Source organism: Delphinus delphis, chromosome 1, assembly GCF_949987515.2.
Source record: "Delphinus delphis chromosome 1, mDelDel1.2, whole genome shotgun sequence".
Lineage (NCBI taxonomy): Eukaryota > Metazoa > Chordata > Mammalia > Artiodactyla > Delphinidae > Delphinus > Delphinus delphis.
In genome coordinates this window covers 45,715,239-45,726,653 of record NC_082683.1, presented here as the reverse complement: position 1 = coordinate 45,726,653, position 11,415 = coordinate 45,715,239, and the positions used below count along the sequence as shown (strand labels likewise).

At 55.9% G+C, this 11,415-nt stretch overlaps 1 protein-coding gene across 1 annotated transcript; it reads right to left on the bottom strand.

Moving 5' to 3' along the window:
* Positions 1 to 3,082: 3,082 nt before the first annotated feature.
* Positions 3,083 to 11,183, bottom strand: BSND (barttin CLCNK type accessory subunit beta). The gene is made up of 4 exons (XM_060005400.1): positions 11,007 to 11,183; positions 6,439 to 6,532; positions 4,359 to 4,635; positions 3,083 to 3,497 (listed from the first exon to the last, which is right to left on the bottom strand). Exons 1-4 carry the CDS (start codon positions 11,181 to 11,183, stop codon positions 3,083 to 3,085), a joined length of 963 nt encoding a protein of 320 aa, XP_059861383.1.
* Between the last annotated feature and the right edge of the window lie 232 nt (positions 11,184 to 11,415).

The window sequence follows — 11,415 nt, the reverse complement described above, 5'->3', positions numbered from 1 at the left end:
AATTTCTGCCATGGTACACCAATCCGGAGCCTGGGGCTGAGAGCTGGAATCCCAGGGTTTGCCAAGGCCATTCCACCAGGCCCTTGCGGCACCGCCCCTGCCCCCGGGGACCTGCATGAAGAGAGGGGCCATCCCAGGGGCCCAGGTTCTTAGAGGACTGAAAATTGGCAAGGTCAAGGGAACAGAGCACAATGGAGGTGGCAAACCAGAGAGTTGGGATGGTTGGAGCTGAACAGAGGAGAAGCCGCAGACTCTTCTTTTCAAATGAAATCCACAGCACATTCTGCTCCCCAACTGCACCAACCCACAGTCACCAGCAGGCCCCAGAGGAGCAGGGAGGCTGAGACAGAAAAGCAGCCTGACAGCCAGGAGCCGGCCCGGCCCTCACAGCTGGGCCCCGTGGTCTTCTGATGAAGTCGAACAATTTCACAGAATATCAGCGTCGGACAAGGCGCTCTGTGACCACGATGGGTCAAGACGCATCCAGACCGCCGGTAGCTACCGGCTGAGCAGAGCAAGGAGGACATTGTCCAAATTATGTCAGTGATCACACAACCCTCTCCTGGCTGGAGCATGACTGCGGCTGCTTTGCCAATTGCATCCTTAGCTTGGTCTCCTACATAGGATTGATTAAGATGCCCCACCACGGATTAGCCCTGCTTCCCAACAGCATCCAATCTGCAGCCCACTTCCTCAGACCCGCCCCCAAGTCACGTCACACAAGCCCAAATCCTATATAAGTCCCTTCTCACACCCTCTTACAGAGACACCTCATAGATCGCATGGGGTTTCTCCCCTCTCTGCAATGAGCCACAAACCCCACGATTAACCACAGGCAAGCTACTGGTGTTCCTCACCTGGAGGGCACCAGCAGACGGATCTCATCAGATCCCCCACCGCCCCGCGCCGTCGCCACCACCACCTAACCCTGCGAAAGGCAAAGCCCGGGATCCATCCCCTCCCTCCCACAGGTGAGGAAAGTGAGGTCCAAGCCCAAGGTCACAGAGTAGGGTGAACATGTACTTTACCGTTCCAAGGGGATACTTTCGAGGGTGAAAGGACGCACTACTACTAACTAGGCGGGGACAGTGGGCCTAAACCAGGACTGTCCCGGGCAGGCCAGGCGAGTGGTCTCCCAATCAGGCAGCAAGAAAGTGGGGTAGCCGGACGGGGGTCGAAGCCTGGCCCGGCCATCTCTGTCCCTGCGCCCTCCCAGGGACAGGGTTCTCTCTGTGGACAGGCCTGGCAGCCAGAGACCCCCTGGTCTGGGGGTGCGCTGCAGTGTGGTGCCTAGGCGTGGGCCACACCCAAGTTTCCACGCACACAGCTGTCCCAGCCGGCCACGCCACTGTGTTTGGTTTTCCAGAGAGTTCCCTCAACTCTCTGGATGCCTCATTTATCCTGCCCAGAGGGGGACTGGGGGCGTGGGAGGGGTTCACATAAAAGAATTTGCAGGTGAATGAAGGTGACCGCCCTAAACACTGAAAACTTTTTTATTTTAGCCTTTCACACTGGTGTTCTTTCTGATGCGGTCACCCGTTCCCTGCGTGAGTGAGCTGATCGCAGGAACGGCAGTGAGGGAACATCTGTTACAGCAGAGCCTTTCCTCCAGGAGGTAGCAATGACCCAGAAAGGAGAGGGAGGGGGTCCCAGGGCTGTGCCCTTCCCTTGGCCGTGACCCCAACCCTGACCCAGAGGCCCAGCCCAGGTGAAGGCCAGCCCTCCCAGGAGGCCCAGGCTGCAAGCTCTGAACGTGGGGACGTAGGATGAGGTAGTGCCACCATCCCTTTGATGGGGCCCAGAGGGGCTTTGCAGAGATCAGCCTAAGAAAAGCGTCACTCGGTGATGCAACCATACGGTGATACCTCCAGGGGCTGCTCAGGCAGCTGGAGCTGTTTGTCCCTGCGCTCGATGGCCCCAACGGTTGTGTGAGTGTCACTCTGCTGCCTCTGGTGTGACAATTTTTAACTCCTCTGTTCCCACCTCAGTTTCTGCTCTGCACTCTGTGCTAACTTACAAGACACCAGGCTCAGTGGACTGGGAGCCCTTCGAGGGTGAGAACTGTCATCAGTTTGTGTCTCTCTCCTCCTAAAGATCCCAGCTTAGCGTCTGGCACACAGTAGATGCTCAGTAAATGCCACCTGAACCAAATTAGTTAAGTCGGGAGTCTGAGACCCAGGGAAGTGGGGGAGGCAGCATTCCCTGCAAAAGGCTCGTGGATTCTGGTCACTTCTGTACATGCTCAGTGACCACCAGCTGGGCACAGGAGAGACCGAGGTGAGTAAAGCAAAGGTGCTGACCTTGAGCAGGCAGCCATGCTCCATGGTAAATGCGCAAGGCCCAGAGATGGCCCAGGGGTGGCACACGGGAGCCAGGACTAACTCGGCCCAGAAGCGGTGACATCAGAAAAGCCTTCAGAAGAGGGATGTCTGTGCAGTGGTTTGAAGGATGAGCCTGAATTTGCCCGGCAGACAGGAGACAAAGGGCATCCGGGCAGAGGAGACAGCTTGGCAAGGGCATGGGGCAGCAGGGTGAGCGTGGGGTGGGGCTGACCAGGGCGAAAGCTGGGAGGTCAGCAGAGGTCACTCATGGAGGGTGTTGGATCCCAGAGCTACACGAGACACAGGAGGGATGTGGGCCGGGGACGTTAGCTCTGAGTGAAAACAAATCACGCCATCCCCCGGCTGGACTAAAAGACACAACAGGAATAAGAGCCCTGAGAGGCCTTCACAGAGGATCGGGGACACGGGGGTAGCACCCAGGAGGGTTCCTGTTCAGAGGCCAGCTCTGGGGGGAGGCAGAAAGGGCTCTTGAGGGCCCTGGCTGCTACAGATCTTCTCAACTAATCATATTTGACCTTCAAATCTTTACAAAAGGTATTAATAATCCGAACAGCAATGGCCCAGTAATGTAATCATCTCCTCCCTGTGCATTTCTGTGCAGTTCTCAAAATGCTCTCGGGTCCACTGTCTCCTGTGAACCTCCATCTAACCCCATTTTGCAGGTAGTGAAATTGAAGTCCTGTGTGATCACATCGGGGTTAGCCCCAGAGCCAGGCTAAAACCCAGGGAGCATTTCCATGTCAGCCCTGGGCGTCGGGCTCAAAGTCCAGTTCCTTGTCCGGAAGGGGGTCCCCAGGGCTGTCGGGAAGCCCGTAGTACAAGTCTTCCTCTTCCTGTTCCGACTCCTCTGTACCTGCGTCTGAAGCCTCCTCTTCCTCCCGCTTTGTCCTCGGGGGTCTCTGGCAGGAGCTGGGCAGGGCTGCCACCTGTAGCTGCTTCTCTGGAGGCACATCCTCCAACGTTGGGGCATCAATGAGGGCAAAGTCATGGAAGCGGTCCAGCCGGCACCTGCAAGCCTGGGGCTCCGGGGTTGCAGGCCGGGGCTCCGCCCCCTCAGATGGTGCCAGGTTGGGGCTGCTGCCCTCACTGGAGCCCACGTCCAGGTCATCTTGGAAGGAAGCCAAGGGTGCAGGGCCCTGGGGACAGGTCGGGGGGCTGCAGGGGCAAAGGCGGAAAGGGCGAGGGTAGCTCTGAGTCAGACTGCCTGGGTCCAAATCCTACCCACTAGCTGCAAGGCCCAGGGTAAGTGAGTTCACCTGTCTGGGCCTCAGTTCCCTCCTCTGTAAAATGGGGGAAATAACAGCATTCACTCCTATGTTTATCCCTGAGGTTTACAACAGATAATGAACGCAAAGCACTTTGCACAAGGCCTGGCACATAGTAGGTGCTCAAGAAATGGGCCTTTATTATGTTATCCAAACCAGGTCACTCCTCTGCCTCTCCAATCACTTGGAGGTCTCCTCTGGGCCCACAATCCCTATCACACTGGGTGTCACCTTCTGTTCCCTTGTGTGCCTCCCCCATTGGACGAGGAGCTCCTGCAGGGTAGGGGCTGTCAAGGGCTGGCAGGGAGTAGGTACCCAGTAATGCTGGTGGATGAGTGACTACGTGGATGAATGAGGAACCCAGTTCATGAACAGCTGGGGACAGGGTGGGGCGGGGAGTGACCTGACTGAGGTCACAGAGCACATCAGTGGCAGAGCCTGGATTTGAACTCAGGTCCTCTGGCTCCCTGCCCTGGCCCCTCATGACGAGTATTCGGACAACTCTGAGGTAGGACCGATTATTCCCATGTGGGGAAACTGAGGCTCAGGAAGGTGAGGGACATCCGTAGGTTACACAGCAGAGGAGCTGGGATTTGAACTCAGGCCCATCTAAGCCAAGACCCATGTGTCTGCTACCCCTCCTGCTTCTCAGGGTGTCCCCAGCCTCTCTACTCCCCAACGTCCCCAGCCACCTCTTAGTGGCCACACCCCTCCTCCTTCACCCCAGCACCCCTGCGCTCCGTGCACTCACCCGGGCCTGCCCTGACTTGGGTCTCTTTCTCCCTCGTCCTGGTCCGAGCCCCTGTGGATGACCACGGCGGCTTCCAACAAAGCCTGAGGGTCGCGAGGGCCACCTTCTCCTCCATCGCTGGCTCCTGGCTGTGGCCGTCCCGGCTTAGGAGCCAGGACGGGGTGGGGGTCTTCACTGTAGCCCATGACCTTCATCTGCATGTGGCTGAAGTCCGGCAGGCTCTGGTCGTAGGCGGCTTCCTCCCACAGCCTGACGTAGGGGGTCCGGGGGCTGGGCGGGGGCACAGCAGACAGCGGGAGAGAGAACAGGCAGGTGGGCAAAGATTCGATCAACAGACGTCAGTGCCGTCCCCTGGCCCACCTGCTCCGCGCACCAGCTCTCCCCCGATCTCAGAGAAGCGTCTGCGGGTGGTTACTGTACCCAGTTCATTGATGAGGAGGCTGAGGCCCAACAAGTTAAGTTGAGCGGCAGAGCTCAGACCCTCAGTCCAGTATGCCTTTCACCCGCGTCTCCAAAGCTAACTCCAAGGCTGCGGCTGTCAAATGAAGACCAGCTCGCGTTGACTGAGCGTTTGCTGGGTTCCAGACGGTGGCCTGAAGCCTTTACATTTATCATCCCATTTATTCTGAATGACACCTTGAAGCAGAATGGTCGTTCCCGCTTTTCAGATGAGGACAGAGCAACGGTAAGAACCAGCTACTGAGTGTTCCTTGCAGGCCGGGCTCTATCAGTTAGCTCATCTAACCCTCCCTGTAACTCTGGGAGATACTGGAAGAAGCTGAGGCACAGACACCTTAGCTGGCTTGCCCAGGTGGTGCAGACCTAGGGGGTGGTACTGGGGCTCCAAGCACCCCTTTCTCCACTGCTCTCTACAGTCCAGGGCTGGGAGCAGCAGGGAGGAGCGCAGGCTCAGGGTGGCCTGAGCCCCAGCTCTGTTCTAGCAGCTCTCCCTGTGTGACAGTCCTGAGGCTGGCCCCCACACCCACCCACCCAGATCTGGTCTGGTGTTGACTCCCCGTGAGGTTTGGGGCTTGGGATTGCACTTCTTGAGCCTCAGTTTCCACATCTGTATAATGGGCCTGCCACCCCCCTACTTCACAGGGTTTCTGTGAGGCCTGAAAGAAGAAATGGGCACAAAACGCCTGACTTGCTCTCTGGTGCTTTGGAAGCACTTCCTAGTGATGATGGCAAAGGCTTCTAGAGGGCCCGCTATGCCCCAGGCTCTGTTCTTAGCACCTGGCTTATTAAAGTCCACCATCCATATCACAGGTTCCGCATCCGCACATTCGACCAACCGTGGATCTAAAATATATTTTTTTTAAGTTCCAGTAAGTTCCAAAGAGCAAAACTTGAATTTGCCACACACTGGCAACTACTTACATAGCACTTACACTGTATTTACAAACATTGACACAACATTTACTTTGTATTAAATATTATTAGTAACCTAGAGATGATTTAAAGCACAGGGGAGGATGTACACAGATTGCAAGCAAATACTAAGCCATTTTATATAAGGGACTTGAGCATCTGCGGATTTTGGTGTACGTGGTGGGAGAGGGTGTCTGGAACTCATCCCCTACAGATACTGAGAGACGGCTGTATTATCTCACTTAGCCCTCCCTGAAGCCTAGGAGGAAGGTACTATTAGTATCCCTATTTCACAGATGGGGCAAAGAGAGGCAGGTTGCTTTCCCAAAGTCACCCAGCCAAAAAGTAGCAGGGCCCCAGGGCTGTGCCTTGGCCATCATGATGCCTCTTGTTTGCTAGAGGAGTAGTAGTCACCGCTGTGTGGGATTTAGGGTCACACCTATTTTTGATTTCTCGTCTGCCACTACTTCACTGTAAGACAGGACAAAAATCCCTGAGCCTCAGTTTCCTCATCTGTGAAATGGTCATAATAAAGCTCACTTCATAGAATTGAGAGGTCAAAACAATCCATGATTTCTGATAGTATGTTCTCAGTAAGTGGGAAGGCAAAGCAGAGCCTGGGGCAGGGGAGAAGACTGGCCTGAGGGGCTCACTGCCCCTCCTCTCCCTCCACTGCCCCACCCCTGCCCCAGAGGGCCCGGCACCCACCTCTTCATCTCAGCAGTGAGCCCATTTTCCAGCAGGCCCAGCGCCTTCGGTGACAGGATGCCTTGGAAGTCAGAGTCAGCAGGTACGAAGGTGATCTGCAAGGCAAAGGGGAGAAGGCTTCTCTGCAGCTGCCCACACACATCCGTGGTCACTGCTCCCCCAGAGCACGGGCCTAACATCTCCACATACCCTAGGAGACAGGCCTGACAAGGGAGGCCACCCCGTTTGACAGGAGGGTGCCTGCTCAGGGCCCAGCGCCTGTGGCCGGCCGGATGTCTGGGCTCCTGCTCTCACTGGCTCTTCATTCACCCAGCACTCAGGGAGCATCAGCTGTGTGCCAGGCACTCTTCTAGGCACTAGGGGGCAGCCATGAGTGAATGAGACGAACACCCCTGCCCTGGGGGAGGTCATATCTTGTCATTTCCAGGGGTCCTCGTCCAGTGCCCAGCACTTGCCCGACCCGGAGTAGGCCCTTCGTCCACATCTGGTGAGTGAGTGGGAAGCAGTCATGTGTTTCTTGGCACAGACAGAGGCTGCGGTGGGGAGGACAGAGAAGTGGATGGCTGAGGTTGTGCCTACACTGCTGAACTGTTCACTTAAAAATGGTTAAGATGGTAAATTTTATGTTATGTTATATTTTACAATTAAAAAATGTAGGACTAGTAATGCCTGTCTCCTGGATTCCATGAGATAACATATAAGGAGTCCCCCAGCACAGAGCCTGGCACACAGTAGCTGCTCAGTAAATCATAGTTTGATGCTACTGAAGATGAAGTTACCTGACTTCTCTAAGTCTTGTTCTCCCCAGCTGAAAATTTGTTCAACAAATATTTGATGAGACCCCGTTGTGTTATGCCAGGTTCATAAACGGCAGCCCCTTTTCTCCCTTTCCCGTAGAGTACGGTGAGAGAAAGACACTGTCTGCACCAGGAAAGCACCCAATCCTGCTGGGGAGAAGGGAATGAGAGATGGATGTGTTCTTAGAACTCCTGTGAGGGGTAAGCTTCCCCCAGATGTCTGGAAATGAGCGAGGGGCCTGGGTATCTTCCACACCCACTTAGTATGTCCTGCACTTGCCAGCTGAGTCTGTATTTCCTAGAAGCTGCCCCTTCCTCCAGTCTTCCTCCTTCTCCCCATCATCATAATCACCACCACCACCATCATCTCCATCAACATCATAATTACGTCATCACCAGCAACATCAGCACCAGCGCCTTCATCACCATCACCATCATCATCATCACTCTACAGCATCATTATCATTGCCACTGTGGAAAGCCTGGAGGAGGAGGAAAGTCCTGACAGTCTTACACACAAGTTCTTTTAAGAAAGGGTGACAGGCAGAGTTGAAGCTGGGGAGGGGAGATCAGATCATAAAGACCCCAGAGCATCAGGCTAAGAAATTCAGCCTTTAATCCAGAAGCAACAGGAGCCCTGGAGGAGTTCTCAGCAGAATACAGAGCCAGATTTGTGCTCAGGCAGAGTTCTGAGCAGTCCCCAAAGGGAGGGAACAGAGGGATGGAGGGAGGCCCGTGGAGAGGACCAATCCATCAACCACCAATCAGGGGCCTGTCCTGGGCTCCAGCAGAGCAGGCAGGAGTGGGGAGTGGGCGACTTGTAGGCAGAATCAGAAGCCAGACAGGGAGAGGCCCTGCTTTCCCAAACGATCCTTCCCCTTCTCCCAGTTCCCCTGCCCCATCTCAGCTAATGGGCACAGCATCCCTGACAGTCCCACCTGCTAGATTTGCCCCGATTCCTCCTTCCCTCTCAAGCCTGAGGCCCAGCTGACCACCAAAACTGACCAAGTCTACTTCAGAAATTCAATAAAATAAGCTGGATGGGAGGACCAGGGCCACGCCCAGCCACGACAGGTACTATATGTTTGGTGAACTGGAAATGTCTTCTTAGCTCCTACAGCCTTGGGTTCAAGTTCTGCCTTAGTCTAGGAAATGATCATCCTCCCTTGGACCGAGAAGGAGCCTCCCCCACTGGCCTGGTTGCGCTTGAACATTCCTCCTCCCAGATGTCAGCCTGATAGCTTCCTCGAGCTGCAAAGCTGCTCACAGCCGTCCCTCATCCCATCCACTAAAGGGTCAGGTCCAAACTCCTCAGCATGGCATCCAGGTCCCGTGGACCTGAGCCCCACTCCCTCTCCACCTTACTTCGCTCCCCACGCCCTCCGGCAGCCAGGCTGACTCACTTGCCTTGTCCTTTCACCTGATGTCTTTGCTCGTGCGGTTCCTTCTGCCTGGAATTTCTTTCCCCATCTTTTCTGCCTGGTGAACTTCTACTTAACCTACAAACCCCAGCTCATCTTCCCTGTCAAGCCCACTCCCTCCCCATCAGGCAGAAAACTGTCTCCTCCATGAGACTCCCAGGGCCCCAAAGACAGGGACGGCTTAATTCACATGGGTACTGGCTACCCCTTCCCCCATATCATAATCGGCTAATTCCATTCCCTTATGTTTATATTTTTTTCAATCCAGAAAATTCCCGTTCGTCAGGCACTGAGGCAGGGGAGGATCCGGCAGGGAGGATGGGTGCCAGCATTTGCTGAGGGCTCTGATCGCCCAGGTTCCAATGAGACAATGTGGGAGACCGGGACCCTCGTCTAGCACACCTCCCTGGTTTACGACGCACTTCCCTCCCCTCCTTTAGTGTTCCAGCCCTAACAGCCTGCGTCCCTGAAACACACACCCACGTCTGTGCTCACACACCGGCACACACATCCAGAGACCCTCCCAAAGCCACAAACACCTGTCCTGAGAACGCTGCCTTCGCATTGGCTCCAGGCCAGGCGTGATGCCAGGTCCCCCACCTACAAGCCCCCACTGGCTCCTCCACAGGCCCGGGCGAGCCTCTGCTAAGGCCCCAGAAGTGGGGCACAGGGAGGGGCATTTGAGTCAGGGCCTGGTGGGCACTGAAACCTGTGCCTTTTCTGACCCGCCATGCGGCCTCCACGGCACACGAACACGTGAATCTATCAACAGTTACTCATTAATACCCAGCAATATTCCCTCCTTCCCCCCTCCCGCCACTCCCTCATCCCCACTGCCACCCGGTCACCCTGCCTACCGCCCACAGCCAGCTCTGTGAACGGAGTGAGGCAGGAAGGACACTCCCCCCACCCCACCCCGGCCATCACCTTGCTGTCCCCCAGGGCCCTCTTCTCCCGGTGACCTCTGCTCAGGACACCGAACAGAGAGAGGCGAGTTGACTGTAAACTGCTCAGTAAACGACCACAAACCAGCCGGGACCGCCTCGGTGCTGAAGGAACGCGCTAACAGCCCGGGGCTTCCCACAGAGGAGACAGGACTGGGAGAGCCGAGCCCAGGCCCCCAGGATCCTCCCCCCTCCTCCCACACCCCAGCACGGCCATCCGGGCAAGAGGCGAGGAGGTGTCTGAGTGTGTGGGGCTGCCTGGGGCCTGGAACCCTGGATGGCGGGACCAGCAAGGCCCTTAAGATGCACACGCTTTCCCACCCCCTGTTCCTGACTCACATATTCTACAAATGTGGAAACTGAGGCTCAGAGAGGGAAGGGGCTTGACCAAAGTCTCCCAGGTAGTTAGAGGCAGAGCCCTAGTTAGAATCCATGCTTCTTTCCTTGTCTCCCTGGGTCTATCTGACCAGCTGCTGTGACCTTGGAGAAGTCACTCAACCTCTCTTGGGGCTGAAGGATTACAACTCCTGATATGCCCATTTCACAGGGTTGTTGAGAGGATCACTAACAGTAAGCGTGGCAGCGCGTCACCTAAATATAACACTCTACAGTTTACAAAACTGCCCATCTCTTTTCTGTTCTCCATAATAACTCTGTGAGGCTGGGAGAATAGGAGCTCGGGGCCTCATTTTGCAGATGAAAGAAACTGCGGTTCAGAAAGATAAAGGTCACACAGAGAGTTTGGAGCAGAGCTAGAACTAGAACTCAAGATTCCCAAACCAGTGCTCTTCCCATCACTCAGTCACTTATTAGGCTAGGAGTTTGTTAAAACTTCAAAAGATAGAGCTGCCTAACCCAGGCCATGAAGGTTACAGCTGACCCACCCAGAACACTCAGCAGCCCTGGGACGCAGGGATCGCCCTCCCGAGGTGGAGGGCTTTGCTTTAGGTGACACACGTCTGAGCTCTGATCCCAAGCCTGACACTTAGGAGCTGTGGGACCTCACTTTCTGAGCCTCGGGCTTCTCTAGTGTAAAATAGAACGTCAAAGGTACCAAAAAGTTCAGGATGAGGACTGAACTGCACCAGGGATGCAGGCGTGCCGGCAGGCAGCCAGCCCTCATAAACTCTGGTTTCAAGCACCTGGACTGTGTGGTGGGTTTTCCTGCGTCTCCCCCATGGTGCCTAGTTCAGGGCTCCAGATCCAGGGGGCTCCTGATCTATCTCTATGATAAGGGATAGATGGATGGATGGATGGACGGACGCTCAGGAGAACGGAGATAAGAAAAGAAGGGGGAAAGGGGAAAGGATAACAAGATGATTGAAGGATGGGGGGTTGATGCCTGGACACAGCCCCAGGCCCTCCTGGGCCCTGGCCCCCAGGCCACCTCTCCCCACTACCACCTACCTTGGGGTAGCACTGGCACATGCTCCAGATGACACCCCCGATCACCATGACACCGCCCATGGCGTAGAAGGTGCCGTAGACCTGGGGCCGGTCGTGGCTCATGAGGAATGTGCCGAGGGCCAGCAGGAAGAGCCCCAGCATGATGAAGCCGATGCGGAAGGTCTTCTCATCAGCCATTGCTGCCTGGCCAGGCCTGGTCTGTGCACCACCCGCAGAGGGGCGCCAGTGAATCAGCCAGCCGTCTGCACACACTCACACCGGAGGAGTGACGCTCTGGGATCACTGCAGATCAGGGCTTCAGGTAAGGGGGAAGGAGGCTCCCTTCGGGTCCAGCTCAGCCCCTGGGAGCACCAGTTCTCCAGGCTGGAGGAGCTACGCTTGGGTGGCCACGTGCTCCCACCTTCACTCC